General features: G+C 36.4%; 1 protein-coding gene across 1 annotated transcript in view; it reads right to left on the reverse strand.

The window, feature by feature from the left end:
* LRP1B (low density lipoprotein receptor-related protein 1B) overlaps positions 1 to 22,082 on the reverse strand; it is a 1,806,191-nt gene that overhangs the window by 1,118,053 nt on the left and 666,056 nt on the right. The window contains exon 6 of the mRNA XM_010853706.1: positions 20,747 to 20,909. Within this exon, the coding sequence (XP_010852008.1) occupies positions 20,747 to 20,909 (163 nt within the window). The remainder of the gene's footprint in view (positions 1 to 20,746; positions 20,910 to 22,082) is intronic.

Genomic DNA, 22,082 nt, shown 5'->3' on the forward strand with positions numbered 1-22,082 from the left:
ACAGTGGAAACAGTGGCAGACTTTATTTTGGGGGGCTCCAAAATCACTGCAGATGGTGACTGCAGCCATGAAATTAAAAGACGCTTACTCTTTGGAAGAAAAGTTATGACCAACCTAGACAGCATATTGAAAAGCAGAGACATTACTTTGCCAACAAAGGTCCATCTAGTCAAGGCTATGGTTTTTTCAGTGGTCATGTATGGATGTGTGAGTTGAACTGTGAAGAAAGCTAAGCAATGAAGAATTGATGCTTTTGAATTGTGGTGTTGGAGAAGACTCTTGAGAGTCCCTTGGACTCCAAGAAGATCCAACCAGTCCATTCTGAAGGAGATCAGCCCTGGGTGTTCTTTGGAAAGAATGATGCTAAAGCTGAAACTCCAGTACTTTGGCCACCTCATGTGAAGACTGACTCATTTGAAAAGACCCTGATGCTGGGAAAGATTGAGGGCGATAGGAGAAGGAGATGACAGAGGATGAGATGGTTAGATGGCATCACCCACTCAGCAGACATGAGTTTGGGTAAACTCTGGGAGTTGGTGATGGACAGGGAGGCCTGGCGTGCTGCAATTCATGGGGTCGCAAAGAGTGGGACAGGACTGAGTGACTGAACTGAACTGAACTGAATTTCGAAATTTGTCATCTGTTTCTCTTGATCTTCAGCTATAGCCATGTAATCATTTACAACACAGTTTCTTTTTCTCCTTCTTTAAAAAAGTTAATAGACACCATTTTTGATCATTATTTTTTTATAGCAAATTGAGTAGATATATTGTCTTCCTTTCTTCGCTCTCACAATTCTCCTTATTAGTAACATTTTGTATTAGTGTGTTACACATGTATACATTCATGAATGGATATTGATTCATTATATTAACTTAAGCACATAGTTTACTTTTTGAGTTGTATAATTATCTATTTCGGTTTTGGCAAATGCATGACTTGTATTCACCATTATGGTATCAAACAGAAGAATTTAATTCCCTAAAAATTCATTCAGTGTTCATCCCTCCCTATTCCCCTGTTCCAACCTGTTACCCTTTTCCAGAATATCGTGTAGTTTCTTCCAGTTTTCAGCAACAAATTCTGTGTCACTTCCGTTCATTGATGGAGATGACATATAAGCACATCTACAGGTGCCACATATGGAGATATAAAATTCCCACATTGCATATTCCTAGATTGTCATTTTCTGCAAGGCTGAGTACCCAGTCTTCTGGGTAAATGCTAGCATACTATGAACCCCCAACTCATCATAAAACTTACTAGTTTAAAGCTGATTCATTGTTGGCATAGAGCAGTGAATATAAGGACAGGCTACAGAGTGACATTGCTAGGGTTTGAATCCCGACTGCAGTACTTACTGTTCTTTAACCCTGGACCTATAATTTACCTCTCCCCAAACTTCATCTTCAAAAGATAGTAGTACAAAGTATCTCACAGGACACTGCAAATTTAAGTTGATGAATGTAGAGGAAGTGAGCAACACCTGGCCCAAAGTAAACAGTAACACTGCTGTGGATGTTAATCTCTTTCCCTATCACTGACTCTCAAACAAAATGGGTCTTATTGGAATGGCAAATTCCCATTCTGATGCAGCACAAGAAAAATAAGATAGAAAATGTAAAACTAGTTCATTGACTCTACTTTTCCATATATGAGTTAAATAGTTTAGTATTTACTTTGGTAAATGATGATAAAGTGACTCGAGGCTCTACAGCTGTTGAAGTCATATATGAGAACATACTCAATAAAATCATCTCCATCACGGGGCAGTTTACAACAGCACAGATGAGATCACTGTGAACTAACTCCCTATAATGGGTTCACCATCTGTTCAAGAAGGACAAAGGGGCAGAGCAAGATGCTCCTTAGAGTACGGTACTATACTTTGTCTTCAGTGGTTTACAGATGGTTCTACAATATGAACACAAAGAATGTCATTATGACAAATATACAATATCCTTTCTAATTCAAACTTTTCATAAGACTATCTCCCAGAAAATGCCACAGCTCAGATATAACTTTTAGAAAATATTATTAATATTAATTACAGGTGTTTAAGGCAGGGACTATGATCCTTTACATTGACTTATTACTGGCAAAAATAAATATTTTTAGCTCATGGGGGGAAAATAGGATTTTGGTTTTAATCATAATTAATCATACTTTAGCCTTTAATCCTACAGATTACAAAACAAAGAAGTTTTATGAGCTATTGATGTTCACTATTACCTTAATATAATTAATGTTAAGAAATATATTTAAATTATTCCTCAAATAAAGCAATATTAAGCTGTATAATACCTGAAAAAACTATGAAAAATGAATGAAAAACAAAGCAGGCATAGCTTATTTTTTTTCCTTCATTAAGGAAACTTGAATTTATGTATTCTCATGAATGTATTTATTCAATTCAGTTACTTGTCAGAATAAAATAAACATACACAGTTTGAAGAGTAAGAAGATCTAAAAGAAGGCAGACTGTCCAGCAGCTAGTCTTTCTAACCAGGAATTTCCTTATTATCAATCATGTGTCTCTCTTATTTACTGGGAAGTCACTAAAAATCTTAACAGTATCTTTCCCTGTGGAATAAACTAGGACTTTCTCTTTAAATTTAGCAGTCTTCAAGATCAAAATCCACTTGGTAGCCACAGTTTCAAAACTGCCTTGGTAAGGTATCACCATCACTGGTGATACTGATGCTGTTTTCATTGCCATCTTTGTCATCATCATCCATCATCATTATCACTTCCATTACCACCCTTATCTAGTATTCACAGAGCTTTATAAAACACCTAAAATATCTATCAGGAAAAATACAAATTTGCTCTCAAGTAGTTTGCATTCCACAGCAAATATTCCAATGACACTAAATCCATACATCTCTGTTCCATTCTCACTGACATTATCTGTTTTGTTTTTTTCCGTTTATTTTTCTCCCAATGGAAACTTGATTATGTTCAGAGAGCCATCATTCCCTCATACCCTCATCAGTACTAAAGCCCACATGACTCAGGGAAAATTGGACCCATATTCAGATCTTGGGGTGAATTCTAATTAATGTGATTCCCCCAGACATGGATATTGCTCCAGGTATAAGGAAACAACCTTATGTAGCAATTTACAAAGAAGTAATGGATTTTTAGTCCCTATTTAGGGGCCAGGTTTCTTTCTGCATGAGAATAAGTAAGCAATGTTTCCTTAGTTGCTGCTGGCAGCAACCTTATGACCATGAGGGATAAGGAAATGGGGTTTAACTGTGGATGGCAGGGCTGACACAATTGAAGAGAGGTTGCTTTCTGATGATGTCATTGAGGCATCAAATCAACTGAGTCTAGATGTAACTTTTTTTTTTTTTTTTTTAATGGCTGTGCCATGTGGTTTGTAAGATCTTAGTTTCTCAACCAAGAGTCAAATTCAGGTCCTCAGCAGTGAAAGTCCAGAGTCCTAACCACTGAGAAGCCATGGAATTTCCCTCTGTCCTTCTTAAGTGAGGAAACAAATGATCATTTAATCCAATAGAAGTTGGAATTTCTGCTAGTATCAAAAGTATTCTAAAATTCATTGAATCTTATCATACTATATGTCTACTATTCAACTGTCTTGTTTTTCTGTTCTACATCTAGTGTTACCCTCATCAATCCTTCATATTGTCTTTCATGCTCGGATTGAATTTCTGCAAATATTAAATTTATTCAGACCATTCACCAAATAAGCAAAAAGGATAAGTAATAACCTAGAGTGTATCAAATAAAATCCAAAATAAGGCCTTCCATGGGTTAGTAGTAGTGCCTTAAGAAACAAAAATAGAAGAGCACAACTCCTTCTGGTGTCTGAAAAGAGAGAAAATAATATCACATGGTGTTTCTTCCCCTTTCAGAGAAGAGTGTACTTAGATTCTATGGATCTGGCACTAGTTATTTAGTGAAATTGTTCCAATGTAAAGATGCTTATTATTTCACTCATTTACTAGGTTATAATCTAAATGTTTCTCTGACTATATATCTGCCAAGCAAACTTTTAATAGATGATTTGGATTTGTGAATGTGTTAAGAGGAAAGATGAATTTAATAAAAATGACTCATTCAAGGTAAAGACAGTTTGAAAAACGATGAACCCGTTCAGTTTAAAATACCTGTAAGAAACAAAGGCTTTGAAATGCTAATCTGCTCTACATTTAATTTGCTAGTAAGCAAAAGGCAAATATATATTCATATATATTTGGCCAATCAATATATATATGTGTGTGTGTGTGTGTGTGTATGAAGATATATTTGTATTTATGAATCAGACAGAGACTACAGTGGCAGAGACAGTCATCGGTCAGTCCAGTCATTGGACAGTCAACCAAAGACTCATGCCTCTCCTTTTTCAAAATCTGGAGTGGTTGACATCTTCTCAGCTAGAAACCATGCTATCCAGTCTTCTTGCCTTCAAATGTGATTAAATGACTGGATGTCACTTTCTTTTTTAAACAGCAGATGCATCTTTTCTCTCCCCTCAAAAATCAGAAGATTCCAAGACCCTTAAGGATGTAGAAACCACAAGACAGAAGGACTCTGCATCTTAGCATCAACACCTGGAGAAAAGCTATCTAATAAATAGGAACATGTGCACTGGACTTTAACTTGAGCATTAAAACAAAAAACACCTTTATATTGTGTGACCCACTGAAATTTACAAGCAGCAAGTATTACCATAACAGATTCAAAAGCTGGTAGCACAAGTATAGAAGTACCTTAATAAATATCTAAAATACATAACCTTGGGCTTAATGGTAAGGCAGCAGGAGCAGGGTAACTATTGTTCAGGACTGAAAATACTAAAGGCTAAAACTCCTTGATTAAAAATGTCCTTTTTAATAACTTGGAAAATATCTTGGGAGGGAAAATCAAATGATTATTGAGCCTTATAGGTTTAAAGAAAGACATTTAAAAGTATGATAGTAGTTGTATTAGTTACTGCATGCTTACTCTGGCAAGATATTACAAAAAAAAAAAAAGTTTAAGTTCAAATTGTCTATTTGATAACAAAAACTGAAAGGGAAGTCAAAGTTGGGACCTCCCAGATTTAGAAAAGTCCATTGCTTCTAGAACCAGAATAGTAAGAAAAAAGATATTGAAAATAGCTTTGAGCAACAAAAGCCAATTACGCTTTCTCAAATAGAAGAGTTTATCCTTCAGACAAAAGGTATTTGCTTCACACTGAATTACTGTTTTCAGGCCTCAAAGTGATTCACTATTATGCTGAAAGAGAAAACCAAGAAAGTGAGGTGGAAAGAAATAATTTGATAATTATTTCTAAACCATAACTGAGTGTAGTTATTGGTATGTCCAAGTAATAGGAAACAAAGAAATAAGTCTACTAATTTTCAAGGGAATTTGTAACTGCAAAAAGCCATGTGCCTAGCTTACAAAATCCTTTGTCTCTTTAAATCTTTAAAGAATTTGAAAGGGACAACTGTGAAATACATAAAGCCCCCAGGGAAAGCAGATTCCTCACTGCCAACTTTGATGTAGCACTGAGCACAACAGATGAGAAAGAACCTCCCAGTGGAAGCATAGGTAACAGAGGACAGTGGACGAGGGGCAATGTTTCAGGGAAACAAGCTGTCTAGACAAGTGACTTCCAAAAAGTCAGAGGAGAAAGTCTTCACTTTACTTGCCTGGCTGATTACATTATTGCTCTGTCACAGTGACTAGTATGTGCATCCAGTCTTCTATTTTTTAAGTGGAAATTTTCTGTTATTTTATCACTGGTCCATTCATTTATATATTTTGTTTTTGGTTCACAGTTCACTTCACAATAAGGAGCAATAAAAGGACACAATAGAGAGGACTGCACATCACCTAGAGATCCTCTACTTGGTCTTAACTGTATTGGATTCGATGTAAGGGAAAAAGGATGCATATGGATATTTGGTAGCCAGAAGACAAGACATTGGCTGAGATGGCAAACTATTCTTTGGAAATGGATGCTCCCATTTACATTCTATTGTGTTGTTATGAACAAGGAACTCCCTAGCCAGGGGCTACATTTCCCTGATCCCCTTGTACCTACTCTGTCTATGTATCTTCAATATTTTCCCCTTCAGCTAGTTAAGAGAATATTCCAAGATTCTATGAGATTCCATGGCCATAAATTAGAAGGAACTTTGATACCAAACTACATGAATTAAGCTGTGTACCAACACCTTCATCAAATTCACATGTAAGGGAGAAATATAACTGTATTATGTTGCAATCTAAGAGTTGATAAAACTACATTACCTTAGTAAATATAGTCCTTGTTAGATTATTCTATTTATATTAAATCAAAATTTATGTGTAACCAATATGAATTATACTTGTCCTAAGCAGTCATTTTAATAAACAAATTAAATTATTATATACATTTGAAATATACTTATCAAATTAAATTCATAATGCAATAAAAATTAAAAAATAAAGTGGGGCATTTTACTTTCATAAAAAATTAATCAGAGGCTGTATCAATTTGGAGGCTTTTGCATCACTGCAATGTTCCACTTTAGACAATTCCCAGATTGACTTCACTAGACAAATTAAATACCTAGGTATACTTCAAATTAATTAGATTCTCAATTCTAACTTTTATTTTAAGACCTAGACTGAAGGCTTCCAGAAAACAGGGATATTTTCTTTCAGTATTTAGTCTCATTTTATGCCACATTAAAAAGATTTAGGAAGTAAATATAGGGATTTATTAAGCATTTTTATGATGTTCCATAACTATACTCAATAATTATGAACAAGAAGAATTACAGAAATTGTTCTGTTTTTCTCAAAAAGCATTAATTTATTTTAAGATGTCACCAGGGCACATTTTTATCTGCAGTTAATTGTGCATTTAATCATAATTTTTCATTTTACTTTTTACAGTTTTATTGAGAAAAAAATGACATGTATCACTGTCTAAGTTGTCATTTAATTTGCATTTCTCTAAAGACTACTGCGGAGAAGGCAATGGCACCCCACTCCAGTACTCTTGCCTGGAAAATCCCATGGATGGAGGAGCCTGGTGGGCTGCAGTCCATGGGGTCGCGAAGAGTCGGACACGACTGAGCGACTTCACTTTCACTTCTCACTTTCATGCATTGGAGAAGGAAATGGCAACCCACTCCAGTGTTCTTGCCTGGAGAATCCCAGGGACAGGGGAGCCTGGTGGGCTGCCATCTATGGGGTCGCACAGAGTCGGACATGACTGAAGTGACTTAGCAGTAGCAAAGACTACTGACGTTGAACACCTTTTAATATATCTGTTGGCCTTTCATACATCTATTTATGTCCTTTACCCATTTTTCAATTGGGTTGTTTTTTATGCTATTGAGTTGTATGAGGAAATAACTCATACATTTTTGGATACTAGCCACTTATCAGATATATTGTTTGCATTTTTTTTCTCATTCTGTAGATAGACAATGTATTAAAAACTAGAGACATCACTTTGTCAACAAAGGTCTGTATAGTCAAAATTATCATTTTCCAGTAGTCATGCACAGATGTGAGAGATGGCCCATAAATAAGACTGATTGCTGAAGAATTGATGCTTCAGAATTGTGGTTCTACAGAAGACTCTTGAGAATCCCTTGGACAGCAAGGAGATCAAATCAGTCAATATTAAAGGAAATTAATCCTGAATATTTATTGAAAGAACTGATGCTGAAGCTCCAATGCTTTTGCCACCTGATGAGAAGAGCTGACTCACTGTAAAAGACCCGGATGCTGGGAAAGACTAAGGACAGGAGAAGTGAGCAAAATACAATGAGATGGTTGGATGGAATCAACCAGTGGCTGATTGACCAATTAGTTGACTCAATGGATATGAGTTTGAGAAAACTCTAGGAGATACTGAAGGACAGGGAAGCCTAGCCTACTGTAGTCCATGGCATCACAAAGAGCTGGGTATGACTTTGTGACTGAACAACAATGAGATTGTCTTTTCCCTTTGCTGATTTTTTTTTTTTTTTTGCTATTTAGAAACTTTTAAGTTTGATGTATTCCCATTCATTTAATTTAGTTACTTGTGCTTTAGGTATCATATTCAAAACTGATTGCCTAGACCCATGCCAAGAAGCTTTATTTTAGGTTATTTCATGATTTCAGGTCTTACATTTAAATCTTTAATTCATTTTGAATTCATTTGTGTAAATTATATAAGATATGGGTCCAGCTTCATTATTTTACATGTATATATCCAATTATTCTAGCACTATTTATTGGAGAGTCTCTTTCCATTAAGTATTCTTGGCTCCCTTATCAAAAATATTACTTGACCATATATGCTTGGGTTTATTTCTGTGCTCTCAATTCTCTTGCACTGGTCTATGTGTCAATTTTATGCCATTTTCATGTTCTTTTGATGACTTCTTTTATACTGGAGTTCGTTAACAGGAAGTATGAAGACCCCTGCCTAAGTACAATTTTTACAAATACTAACATAGACAATTTTTTAGCTAAACCTGAAAGAATATCAAAGGCTCTCAATATTTGCTTTTCCTTTTACATAATTTAAAAAAAAAATGTTGAGTGAAAAATCACTTGCCATTGGAAAACATCCACTGTGCCCCTAAAAGTCAGGTTAATTTCTCCCAAATCAAACCACTGAGAATCTGGCTCAAGGGAAATTATCAATTTTGGTTCAATATCCTGCAAGGCTCAGCAGTCAAGCAGAACAAACTGTATCTCAGCATAAAAGCTGAACATTGTTTTTACTTCTTGTTTGTGTATGTGTTTTGGTTATATATGATTATAATGTACTTGGTAAAATTCAGAATTTATGTTATATGTTCAAGGGGAGTGGTGCTAAGTACTTATTCTATTGTTTTTAAATCCTGTCCTTTCCTTCAGTGTTTACAAACCAAGTTTCTCTCATTTTTATTTTTTTAAGTAACATTTATGCCTTATCCATTATTTATCTCAGAAATGTCAAATAAATTACTGCTTAGTATTTCTTATCTATCATTTTGGTGGGTAAGCTTTAGTAACCATATCTTCTGACCATAATATTTGATATTTGATGCATAATTCTGTTATACTCCAAGCTCCATAAGAGAATAGACTATATCATATTTTTGATGTCTGATCACACCTGAGTGCCACATGAAAGCTGTCCATATAGTTTCAAAAGCAATAAACTGCCTTATTACTACCTCATGATTTCATAGAACTCTACATAGGAAACAATTAGAAATAAATTTTAACTTCTTAAAAATATAAAATTGTTTTTAAATAACAGCACAAATTCTCCAAATATGTAAACTATTCTTTGGCAGAGAGTAAGAAAGTTTTAATGCCACCATAGAATCATTTCATAAGTGAAACAATAATTTACTTAATATTACCCCAGTGGCTTAGAAATAGTCACATAGTTTCCAAGAGTGTTGGAAAATCTGGTACAATAAAAGCTTCCATCCCAGCCTCTCACACTATATCTTTAAAGAGATAGTGGAATGCTATACAGAGTACCCTCAACCCAGTTCCTTATCAGTGTTGTAGAAAAAGTTACAGAAAACAAAAAAACAAAAATAATTGTCATTTGCCTTAAAATAGGAGTTTGTCAAGGCTTATATTGTCACCCTGTTTATTTAACTTATATGCAGAGTACATCATGAGAAATGCTGGACTGGAAGAAAAACAAGCTGGAATCAAGATTGCTGGGAGAAATACCAATAACCTCAGATATGCAGATGACACCACCCTTATGGTAGAAAGTGAAGAGGAACTAAAAAGCCTCTTGATGAAGGTGAAAGTGGAGAGTGAAAACGTTGGCTTAAAGCTCAACATTCAGAAAATGAAGATCATGGCATCCGGTCCCACCACTTCATGGGAAATAGATGGGGAAACAGTGGAAACAGTGTCAGACTTTATTTTTGGTGCAGTGCTCCAAAATCACTGCAGATGGTGACTGAAGCCATGAAATTAAAAGATGCTTACTCCTTGGAAGGAAAGTTATGACCAACCTAGATAGCATATTCAAAAGCAGAGACATTACTTTGCCAACAAAGGTCCGTCTAGTCAAGGCTATGGTTTTTCCAGTGGTCATGTATGGATGTGAGAGTTGGACTGTGAAGAAGGCTGAATGCTGAAGAATTGATGCTTTTGAACTGTGGTGTTGGAGAAGGCTCTTGAGAGTCCCTTGGACTGCAAGGAGATCCAACCAGTCCATTCTGAAGGAGATCAGCCCTGGGATTTCTTTGGAAGGAATGATGCTAAAGCTGAAACTCCAGAACTTTGGCCACCTGATGTGAAGAGTTGACTCATTGGTAAAGACTCTGATGCTGGGAGGGATTAGGGGTAGGAGGAGAAGGGGACGATAGAGGATGAGATGGCTGGATGGCATCACTGACTCGATGGACGTGAATCTGGGTGAACTCTGGGAGTTGGTGATGGACAGGAAGGCCTGGCGTGCTGTGATTCATGGGGTCGCAAAGAGTCGGACACGACTGAGCCACTGATCTCTCTTATTTCTCTCTTAAAATAGTGACAAGAGAAATACTCCTCAGAATTAGTTTTAACATTCTGGGCTTAAAGCAAACAAAGAAACTCTCAGAGAAGATTGAATAAAGGGTTGTAATATAATATTTGTACATATTCCACAGGGTTAGCTAAGTGGAAAGAGGCCCCTCAGTGCCTGAGAAATATAAAGAAAAGATAAAGGGCTGTACATGAGAAAGAATTATTACACTACAATGTCTGTGTAAGATGATGTAGGTGCATAATCCATTTTTCTTTCTTCCATGTTATTGTGGTCCCAAATTCTCTCCCATGTCCCTCTGTCTTTCATATGCCAATGGGGGAAAAAAAAAGTTGTCTATGACTGTCTCATTTAAGTTGGCATGTACTCAGTTCTGACCAAGAAGACATGAGGGAATATCTGCTTTGGGAGCTCTTCTACACCCAAGGAAGAAGTAGTGCTGGTTTTTGTTTTTTGTTTTTTAACTGACTACCATGTTTCTAGTTAGGATCCCTGAAACTTCAATAGCTGTCTTGTAACCACAGGGCAATTAGCTTGAAAAGCACACACTAATGATAACATCACACAATAAAGAGGTAGGAGGAACCCAGGTGGTTAATGATACTGTTGAGTCAATGAATCAACCAAGGGCTGTCCTAAATCCAGGCTTTCAATGAAATGATAAATCCCTTCATAATTTAGGCTGTACACAGCTTTTCCGTTACTTTCTCTAGTTGAGCGGACATCATTATTCAATGAGAATTCAAAGAAACCTCTCTAACAGGGAATGGGTAAAAGATTGGGAAGATATTATGTATAATTAAAACAAGCTTTTGAACTCTATAATTTAGAGATAAGATTAACAAAATAGAACTGCCTTATGGTCCAGCAATCCCACTGCTGGGCATACACGCTGAGGAAACCAGAAGGGAAAGAGACACGTGTACCCCAATGTTCATCGCAGCACTGTTTATAATAGCCAGGACATGGAAGCAACCTAGATGTCCATCAGCAGATGAATGGATAAGAAAGCTGTGGTACATATACACAATGGAGTATTACTCAGCCATTAAAAAGAATTCATTTGAATCAGTTCTAATGAGGTGGATGAAACTGGAGCCTATTATACAGAGTGAAGTAAGCCAGAAGGAAAAACACCAATACAGTATACTAATGCATATATATGGAATTTAGAAAGATGATAACAATAACCCTGTGTACAAGACAGCAAAAGAGACACTGATGTATGAAACAGTCTTATGGACTCTGTGGGAGAGGGAGAGGGTGGGAAGATTTGGGAGAATGGCATTGAAACATGTAAAATATCATGTATGAAACGAGATGCCAGTCCAGGTTCAATGCACAATACTACATGCTTGGGGCTAGTGCACTGGGACGACCCAGAGGGATGGTAGGGGGAGGGAGGAGGGTTCAGGATGGGGAGCACATGTATACATGTGATGGGTTCATTTTGATATTTGGCAAAACGAATACAATTATGTAAAGTTTAAAAATAAAATAAAATTAAAAAAAAAAAAACTTAGAGAGTTAAAAAAAATGAGATCGAGAACAGCAAAGAAAATAGAGATGCAGAATGCTTTTGCATTACTTTGCCATTGTGAATTATATGAGTCATGAACACAGTGAGAATTAAAGCAATGTGTGTTAAGTTTCCAGTAAAGGTTGCACTGAATAAAATAAGCCCACTCCAAGTTGCTCTTCCATATTACCAGGCTAATTACAGTATAATAGAATAATCATTTGTAACTGAAGGAGTCAGTAATTCAAGGTGATGCCATACATAAACCTACACTTGAAGAAAGGTCTATAGAGGAATTTTGAAAGAAGTTGAACCTAGACAAAATTAACTAATGAGAATAAAAGAATTTGAGTCATAGTTAAGAGAATGCATATGGATTTATACACTTGAGTGTAGCTCTGAATCACTAATTTCAGTTAAAATAGTTCAGACCATGAAACACATAGCTGTACATCCATGTTGTCTTGCCTATTTGCATCTGCAACTCTTGATTGAAAAGTGGTAGGCAATAACTCTCCTAAGACTTTTAGTAAGTTGGCCTAAGATAGGCAGATGCCATTTTCTTATATAATTATCTGTGAACCTAAATCTAAGATTGTTAGACTCACCCAGAGAAGTTTGTAGTAGTGTTAAATGGGAAATATGCATATATATATATATATAGATAGATGATAGATAGCATATTTAGATGGCTTATTGTCTGTAGCCATGTTAGGCATTACTGACAAAATGGAGGCACGGCCCCAACCTCCTCTCCTCATCTCGCAGGCACAGCCCCAGGATGAAGGAGTTAGGCCTTGTGATTCTGACTTGTTCTTTCCTTTCTTTGGTTGAGTTGGCTGGAAAGAATGTTAAGGTGCTTGAGAGAAGCATAAGAAAGCACAAAGCCTTCTACAGTTGTGCCCAGAAAATAATCTATAAGATAACCATTGACATTTGTTCAAAGATCTTTACAAAGACTGTCCCAGGATGAGCAACTGGTTGCAGCTTGAGGCCATGGGAAGGATTGTTATCTGAGACCTGTTTGTGAGGGAAATATTTATGGCAAAAGAAGATTGCTGAGTTTAGGGTTTAGGAATAATTAAGAATAGCTAGAAGCCTTTTTAGGAGACAGTGATCTTAAGATGCTAGGGGCAAACAGGATTTAGAAAGATAAGAAATAAACTGAAGAATGTAGCATGAGTTACAATGTAATCACAAGTTAAGTACAGTAAATCTGGGTGGGGGAAACTAAAAACATCAAACCTATGACCTAATGCTTTTGTCAAAGTATAAAAGAGAAACTGAAGCTTGAAATAAACATGTAGTTCTGTACTATGAGTCAGAGGCTACATCATTGTCCGCTGACACCGCTCACCCCTTCAGGCTGATTCCCTGGCTGCTAGAGCTGGATTCTGGCAGATTATAGATAGATAAAAAGAAATACAGGTAGTGCTATATAGATATCCAATTGAATTTCATTGAAATAGATAAGAAAATGCATTGGTAAAATTTTGGAATAATTAATACAAATTTATAAGACTAAGGAGGTTTTCATTGTACTGCATTGTGTACAGTGCTCAATCACCCATTGAATATAAAGAGAAGTAGACAACTTCCTTAGCATTTTCCCACATACAGATGAATTCAGAGGTCAACCCAACTGAGGACTACTATCATGTTCAAGACCAAGACTGTTTCAAAATTAAATTAACAAAACAAAATACACTTTCAGCATTTCATTTTATTCCTCAACATATAAAAATAAAATAAAATAATGTTTAAGATATCCAAAGAGAAATTACAGCAGATCAATACATAAATTCAGGAGAATGGCTATTGGAGCTATTAAAATGCCTCCATGTTTTTCTGAGTTTTCTTCTAATGAAGAGGAATTCCAAAGAAGGTACTGAGGAAGTACCTTTCATTAGTCAGTCTTGGTCCCTATTAGCTTTAACTTTGATTCTATTTTTATTTTTCTCAGCCATGACTAGTTTCACCAACAGCAGGGATCCAGGGTGGTGTTGGGAAAGGTATTATCAACTATTAAATACTGCCAGTTACTCTTATGTGAATTCAGCTTCTGAGACTTAAGCTTCAGTCCTCTTCTGGATCCTGGCAGATAAACTACTTTAATAGAGAACAAAGACAACACATTTTTTCCCCTCAATACTGACATGGGGTCATGGATCACAAATAAAAGCGACAGATCATTCTGCCATTCCTTCTTTACAAGTCAAAAGTCTATCCTACATAGAAAAAAGGTACACATAGTATTGGTAATGTAGTCAATTTCCACCATTTCACACGATATAGGAGATTTCCCCTCTCTCTCTAATTGGTCATCTCACATAACTCTATTGAATATGAATTCTAGCTAGAATCTGCCTGCCAATGCAGGAGATGCAGGAGACACAAGAGATGCAAGTTCAATCCCCGGGTTGGGGAGATCTCCTAGAGGAGGAAATGGCAACCCAACCCACTCTAGTGTTCTTGTCTGCAAAATTCCATGGACAAAGGAGCCTGGATAGCTACAGTCCATGGGGCTCCAAAAGAGGTGGACATGACTGGGCAATGGAGGATGAAATGCACATACACAATACCTCAAGCCCCCCAAATATTTTCCCTGAATTTTCAAGTCCAACTCCATCCCTAAATTATATCTTAGTAATTTTACTGTTTTTCTAATATTTACCATGCTTAGCATCAATTGATCCCCTCTTACGGAGTCCTACAAGACCTTTTAAAACACCCAAAAAAGATGTCCTTTTCATTATAGGGGACTGGAATGCAAAAGTAGGAAGTCAAGAAACACCTGGAGTAACAGGCAAATTTGGCCTTGGAATACGGAATGAAGCAGGGCAAAGACTAATAGAGTTTTGCCAAGAAAATGCACTGGTCATAACAAACACCCTCTTCCAACAACACAAAAGGAGACTCTATACATGGACATCAGCAGATGGTCAACACCAAAATCATATTGATTATATTCTTTGCAGCCAAAGATGGAGAAGATCTATACAGTCAGCAAAAACAAGACCAGGAGCTGACTGTGGCTCAGATCATGAACTCCTTATTGCCAAATTCAGACTGAAATTGAAGAAAGTAGGGAAAACCACTAGACCACTCAGGTATGACCTAAATCAAATCCCTTATAATTATACAGTGGAAGTGAGAAATAGATTTAAGGGCCTAGATCTGATAGATAGAGTGCCTGATGAACTATGGAATGAGGTCCGTGACATTGTACAGGAGACAGGGATCAAGACCATCCCCATGGAAAAGAAATGCAAAAAAGCAAAATGGCTTTCTGGGGAGGACTTACAAATAGCTGTGAAAAGAAGAAAAGCAAAAAGCAAAGGAGAAAAGGAAAGATATAAACATCTGAATGCAGAGTTCCAAAGAATAGAAAGAAGAGATAAGAAAGCCTTCTTCAGCGATCAATGCAAAGAAATAGATGAAAACAACAGAATGGGAAAGACTAGGGATCTCTTCAAGAAAATCAGAGATATCAAAGGAACATTTCATGCAAAGATGGGCTCGATAAAGGACAGAAATGGTATGGACCTAACATAAGCAGAAGATATTAAGAAGAGATGGCAAAAATACACAGAAGAACTGTACAAAGAAGATCTTTGAGACCCAGATAATCATGATGGTGTGATCACTCACCTAGAGCCAGACATCCTGGAATGTGAGGTCGAGTGGGCCTTAGAAAGCATCACTACGAACAAAGCTAGTGGAGGTGATGGAATTCCAGTTGAGGTATTCCAAATCCTGAAAGATGATGCTGTGCAAGTGCTGCACTCAATATGCCAGCAAATTTGGAAAACTCAGCAGTGGCCACAGGACTGGAAAAGGTCAGTTTTCATTCCAATCCCAAAGAAAGGCAATGCCAAAGAATGCTCAAACTACTGCACAATTGCACTCATTTCACACGCTAGTAAAGTAATGCCCAAAGTTCTCCAAACCAGGCTTCAGCAATATGTGAACCGTGAACTTCCTGATGCTCAAGCTGGTTTTAGAAAAGGCAGAGGAACCAGAGATCAAATTGCCAACATCCGCTGGATCATGGAAAAAGCAAGAGAGTTCCAGAAAAACATCTATTTCTGCTTTATTGACTATGCCAAAGCCTTTGACTGTGTGGATCACAATAAACTGTGGAAAACTCTGAAAGAGATGGGAATACCAGACCCCCTGATCTGCCTCTTGAGAAATTTGAATGCAGGTCAGGAAGCAACACTTAGAACTGGACATGGGACTACAGACTGGCTCCAAATAGGAAAAGGAGTTCATCAAGGCTGTATATTGTTACCCTGTTTCTTTTACTTATATGCAAAGTACATCATGAGAAATGCTGGACTGGAAGAAACACAAGCTGGAATCAAGATTGCTGGGAGAAATATCAATAACCTCAGGTACGCAGATGACACCACCGTTATGGCAGAAAGTGAAGAGGAACTAAAAAGCCTCTTGATGAAAGTGAAAGTGGAGAGTGAAAACGTTGGCTTAAAGCTCAACATTCAGAAAACGAAGATCATGGCATCTGGTCCAATCACTTCATGGGAAATAAATGGGGAAACAGTGTCAGACTTTATTTTTCTGGGCTCCAAAATCACTGCAGATGGTGACTGAAGCCATGAAATTAAAAGATGCTTACTCCTTGGAAGGAAAGTTATGACCAACCTAGATAGCATATTCAAATGCAGAGACGTTACTTTGCCAACAAAGGTTCGTCTAGTCAAGGCTATGGTTTTTCCTGTGGTCGTGTATGGATGTGAGAGTTGGGCTGTGAAGAAGGCTGAATGCTGAAGAATTGATGCTTTTGAACTGTGGTGATGGAGAAGACTCTTGAGAGTCCCTTGGACTGCAAGGAGATCCAACCAGTCCATTCTGAAGGAGATCAGCCCTGGGATTTCTTTGGAAGGAATGATGCTAAAGCTGAAACTCCAGTACTTTGGCCACCTCATGCGAAGAGTTGACTCATTGGAAAAGACTCTGATGCTGGGAGGGATTGGGGGCAGGAGGAGAAGGGGACGACAGAGGATGAGATGGCTGGATGGCATCACTGACTTGATGGATGTGAGTTTCAGTGAACTCTGGGAGTTGGTGATGGACAGGGAGGCCTGGCGTGCTGCGATTCTTGGGGTCGCAAAGAGTTGGACATGACTGAGCGACTGATCTGATCTGATCTGATCTGATTTGCAAAATTATTGTAACAATTTTATACTCATGGTAAAATGTATTTTTGTATAGTGTAGTGTGATGATTTTAGTTTAATAGGAATCTTGGAAACAAACCTTAGAACCAAAATTGTAAACTAGTTTCTCTCCTGTCCTCAGTTATAACCTTCATCAGACTGAAAAACTAAATGGTTTAGTATTAAAACAATTTGATATTAAAAATACAGATCAACTGACAAAGGTAACTATGAAGGTGGTTTATTCTCTAGTTTTATATTCTAAAAGACCTCAAAGGTAATTCAAACATAACCTCCACAAGATCAATTATTAAAATAGTGTTTCCTTTGCTACTTTCTTCCTTAAACCCATAGTTATTCTATAATTTTGTCCTCCATCACATATACATTTCATTTTATTTCCATGCCATACTACTTTATTGTCATTTCCCCTCCTTTTACTTAGTACTTGGCTATATAATAGACAGTCTATATGAAGTAAGCCATTTTAAAGCATTTTAGTAGAAAGAGAATTGGAATGTAAACAAAAAGATCATCTTTAATGAAGCGAAATATTGGTCTGGTTACTCTATTCACAACAGTATTGTAAGCATTGGAAAGATTAGTAGTTATTTTTGAAATAACATGAAAAAAAGAACTTCATATACTCAGAAAGTATGTAAGCCCTTTATATGTTTGACATTATTTAATCCTCACAAGAGCCCTTTAGTGGATTATCATTATTCATATTTTTAAGATAGGAAAATAAAGATAAAAAGAGACATCCAACATCTAGTAACTGGTATAACTAGGATTTGATCCCAGGGAGAGTGACTTTAGATTAAACTCTTAATCATTAAACAAGCCAAGTTCTAATAACTACTACCAGAAAAACTATTTTTGATAGTGGTTGGACTATGATCTCTGTGCTACCTTCAAACGGTTATGACAGGATTAGAAATAGTTTTAGAAATTTCTTCAAGAAACCATGGGAAAAGAACACTGCTAAAATTTGAAATTAATAAGAAAATCTCAAGAAATATCTCCAGAAAAATAGCCTGAATTAATGAGTCAATGTCAATACTGCAAGAATGAAAACAAGGTTTATAAACAATCTTTTTCTGGAAAATTTAGATTGGAGCCTGGTCCAAGTCATGTTGATTTTCTGGAGAAAATTACTAATCTATATTCAACTCATGGAGAAATTTTTTTTAAAAATTAGAAATTTTAGAATGACAATATTGTAATAATTTTTATATAAAAAGGGAATAGGAGGTTGAGGAAAGTAACATCAGAAGCACAGTCCAGTAAAAAGTATATTTTTCAATGTAGCCCGTGAGAGGTAAAGAAGATCTCCATCCTTTTCTATACCTATCAAGGTCAGGCACTTAATAGTTGGGTCAGACTTTTAAGACATTCTGATATTTTCTGAACTGAAGTTATAACAATTAGGAAAAGGCAGGAGAAATTTCACTGATGGTGCTTGTCCTCTTAAGTAGATCATGCAGAGTCATTCTAACCTCACCTATTCAAATTACCCTTGAGCTGCCCAAAAATAGAAGAAAAAAGAGAAAAAAGAAAAACTTGCTGTTGTTTCCCTAGACAGTAGCACATTAACCCTAGCCAAATTTCTGATATTAAGAGAAAAATATCAGAATATTTTAAAAACTGTTCTATTATAAACAGGATTATATTTATAAACATGAAGAGCTTTTCCTTCCTTGATTTCTAAAATCCATGACTGAAAAAACAGCAATTGAGACACATAGCAAACTCCAACAAACAAACAAAAAATTCCAAAGAGCCTTTTGTGATAAATGATACGTGACAAAATACATTTAAACAGTTACTAGGCCCAGAGGAATCCAGCAGAGAATAAACACAGCAATGTGGAGGCTTTCTACTCCTAAGTCCTTTCACAAAAATGACAAAATATGGTTCTTTCATGTAATGACAGGGAGAAATAGGAAGCTTGAGAAGATAAAATATGTTGCTGTTCAGAAGGGGAGATGGTGGTGTCACAAACATTATATTTCAGAATGGCAGTTCTATTTGAAAAGAGTCTCTGAATCTTTTGTTTTTAAGAATGGGGAATAATAAGAGTGGTAGAAAGGGGAGAAACACAACAGCTTCATCTCTTAACACTTTCGACAGACAAGACTGTATAAAGGCTACTTCTGAATTCATTTAGCACACCCAGGAAAAACATGCACGCAAATATATTTCTAAACAGAATGCCAGAAGAATGTTGTTAGCACATTTGTATATTTCCAATTCTTCCTTACTACCCTTATTCAACACCCAAACAAATCAGTTTAAGTACAACTTCTCTTACTAATGTCTTTCGAAGCATTGCTGCAGTCAGATTTGAGTCAAGTAACCATCTGCTGCAAATACAAATAGAGCTACATTCAAGAATTATATTACACAGGCTTCCTAGCAAAGCTCTTACGTGCAAGCTGTTCTTGTCAGAATCAGAACCATTGTGATGATGCATCTTAATATTCAATCAGACTTTAAGTAAAGAGTGACAGAAGTCCACATATGGATGACAGCTGTTTCTTCAGTAAATATTTTCCCATTTATTGAATGGAGGCTTATGGCAGCTTAGGCTATGTTCCATCAGACATTTCAGCCTGAACTGCCAGGGGACGATTAAAGCTATAACAAGGATAAAATTTTTGCTCTTAAATCTTTGTTACAACTTATATCTGAAAAAAGCACCCACCAGCTCCTCCAACTAAAGTTGTACACTATGCCATTATTTTGAGAATATCCTTTCCCAATAGTTACTGGTAAAACTATTGATTTTATAGAACTTTATATAATATCATAGTGTTTATAAAATTAAAGTATAATTCCTGTATTAAGTTCCTAATTACATGAAATAAGTTATTGGGAATTTAAACATATTTACCTATAATTTGATAAATTATGAAATATTAAAAAAAGAGGAATTAGTTTATTAGCTAAAAGAAGTTCAGATAAAATAAGGCCTCTTTTTAACCAATAAAGCAGCTTGCAAAGCTGATGATTAATTCAGTTACTCCATAATACGACAATGTTTACACATCAATAGTTGGAGGAAGAAAATCGTTTCAAGTAACAAAGACAAACTTCATGTCTTACTAATATCCTCAAACATGTACAGTGTTCCTTTAATAAATCCTAAATGTTGTGTTGGACCTAAATTTTTTAACAGCCCATTTTTAAGGTAGAATTTTTGAAGTTTGGTAACTACAAGGTCCACTACTAAGTAACTTAGGTCTCTTGTCTTTAACCTAAAACAATGCTGAGGCTCTTCTCTGGTGACATCAAAGTGATCATTAGGAGAGTAGTGGGTTGACTGTGTCTTAGGCAAGCCCTGCAACAATGATGTGTTAAGGAAACGGTGTGACTCAGCTTCTTCACAGTAGATTACAACTTCTTTTTTCCTTCCTGTAATGTAACTGTTCAAATCAACATAAAAAACACTTTTGAGCCTGTTGTCTTATATTCCACCACTCTTCTCAGACTTTTTTTTTTTTCCAGGGAAATTATTTCAGATCAAACACTATAAAGAAGAATTTCTTACCCTGCTATTGGATCCACTGCTATTGCCTTCGGATTGTGAAGTTCCAAGTCAATCAGGGTGACACAAACAGACCCGTTGTAATCACACACAAAGATCCGGTCACTGACATGGTCCACAAAATAGAGATTCCTCGTTAGCCAGTCAATCGCCATTTGTTGCACATCTGAAACACACACACAAACACACAATCATTGAATCGCATGTGCAAATCTAGTATCATAAACCTAAGAGTACATGAAGTGAAGAAGTGAAGTGAAGTCACTCAGTCATGTCCGACTCTTTGAGACCCCGTGGACTGTAGCCCACCAGGCTCCTCCATCCATGGGATTCTCCAGGCAAGACGACTGGAGTGGGTTGTCATTTCCTTCTCCAGGGGATCTTCCCAACCCAGGGATCGAACCCAGGTCTCCCACATTGCAGACAGATGCTTTAACATCTGAGCCACCAGGGAAGCCCCTCTAAGAGTACATAAGTCTGTCCAAACCATCACAGAAGATACTTTAAAAGTACAAGTGACTTTACAATAAAAAAGTCCCTGCAAAGATAATTTATATGCCAAAATAAGTGCTTATTCTGCAAAATAATGACTATCTCTTGATACTTTTCTTCCTGCTACCTAAGCACTTGAGGATGACCTAGACAAAAGGGCAAAGAGTTTTTAAATCCTAAAAAATAGGTATTTACAATAAAATATTTCACCTGATTTTTGCATTTGTTCAAATAGTTCATCTAACTCAATGGGCATAACTGGTTCAATGACACAGCTAAATGTTTTAGTAGTAAGAGGAATAAATATTTTTTGTGAATTAAGGTAAACTCTTATTTTCAGATCCTCTTAACTGGAAATAACACAAAAGGAGGGGTGATATGTTCTTCTGATGGCATATGTAGACACTGTAAAGTAAGATTGCTCAAAGATCAGTTAATTCTCTAGAAGAGGGCTGTTTCTCTAGGAGAGTAATTTGTTTTATGATGGAAATAGTCTATATCTATGCTGTCCAATAAAATAATGACTAGTCAACTGTGTCGAGTGAGCACTTAATTTGTGGCTGGTGTGACTGTAAATTGAATCTTTATTGTATTTCATTTTAATTAATTCAAACTTGAAAAAAAAGTAGGAAGCCAGTGACTCATATGGATAGTACAGGTCTAGAAGAATGTATCTATTTTTAACTTGAGTATTTTCTATTTGATGAGAACCACACACTATGAAATTTCATGCTAACCAGTTGATATTTATCCCAATGGATAACCCTAAAAGTTATGGTTTCTTATTCTCTGAGGCACTGACCATTTTTATACCTAACTATGAATCTCATTTAAACATTTCTTTTAG

This window comes from Bison bison, unplaced genomic scaffold, assembly GCF_000754665.1.
Source record: "Bison bison bison isolate TAMUID 2011002044 unplaced genomic scaffold, Bison_UMD1.0 scf7180017864330, whole genome shotgun sequence".
In the NCBI taxonomy this organism is placed as follows: domain Eukaryota; kingdom Metazoa; phylum Chordata; class Mammalia; order Artiodactyla; family Bovidae; genus Bison; species Bison bison.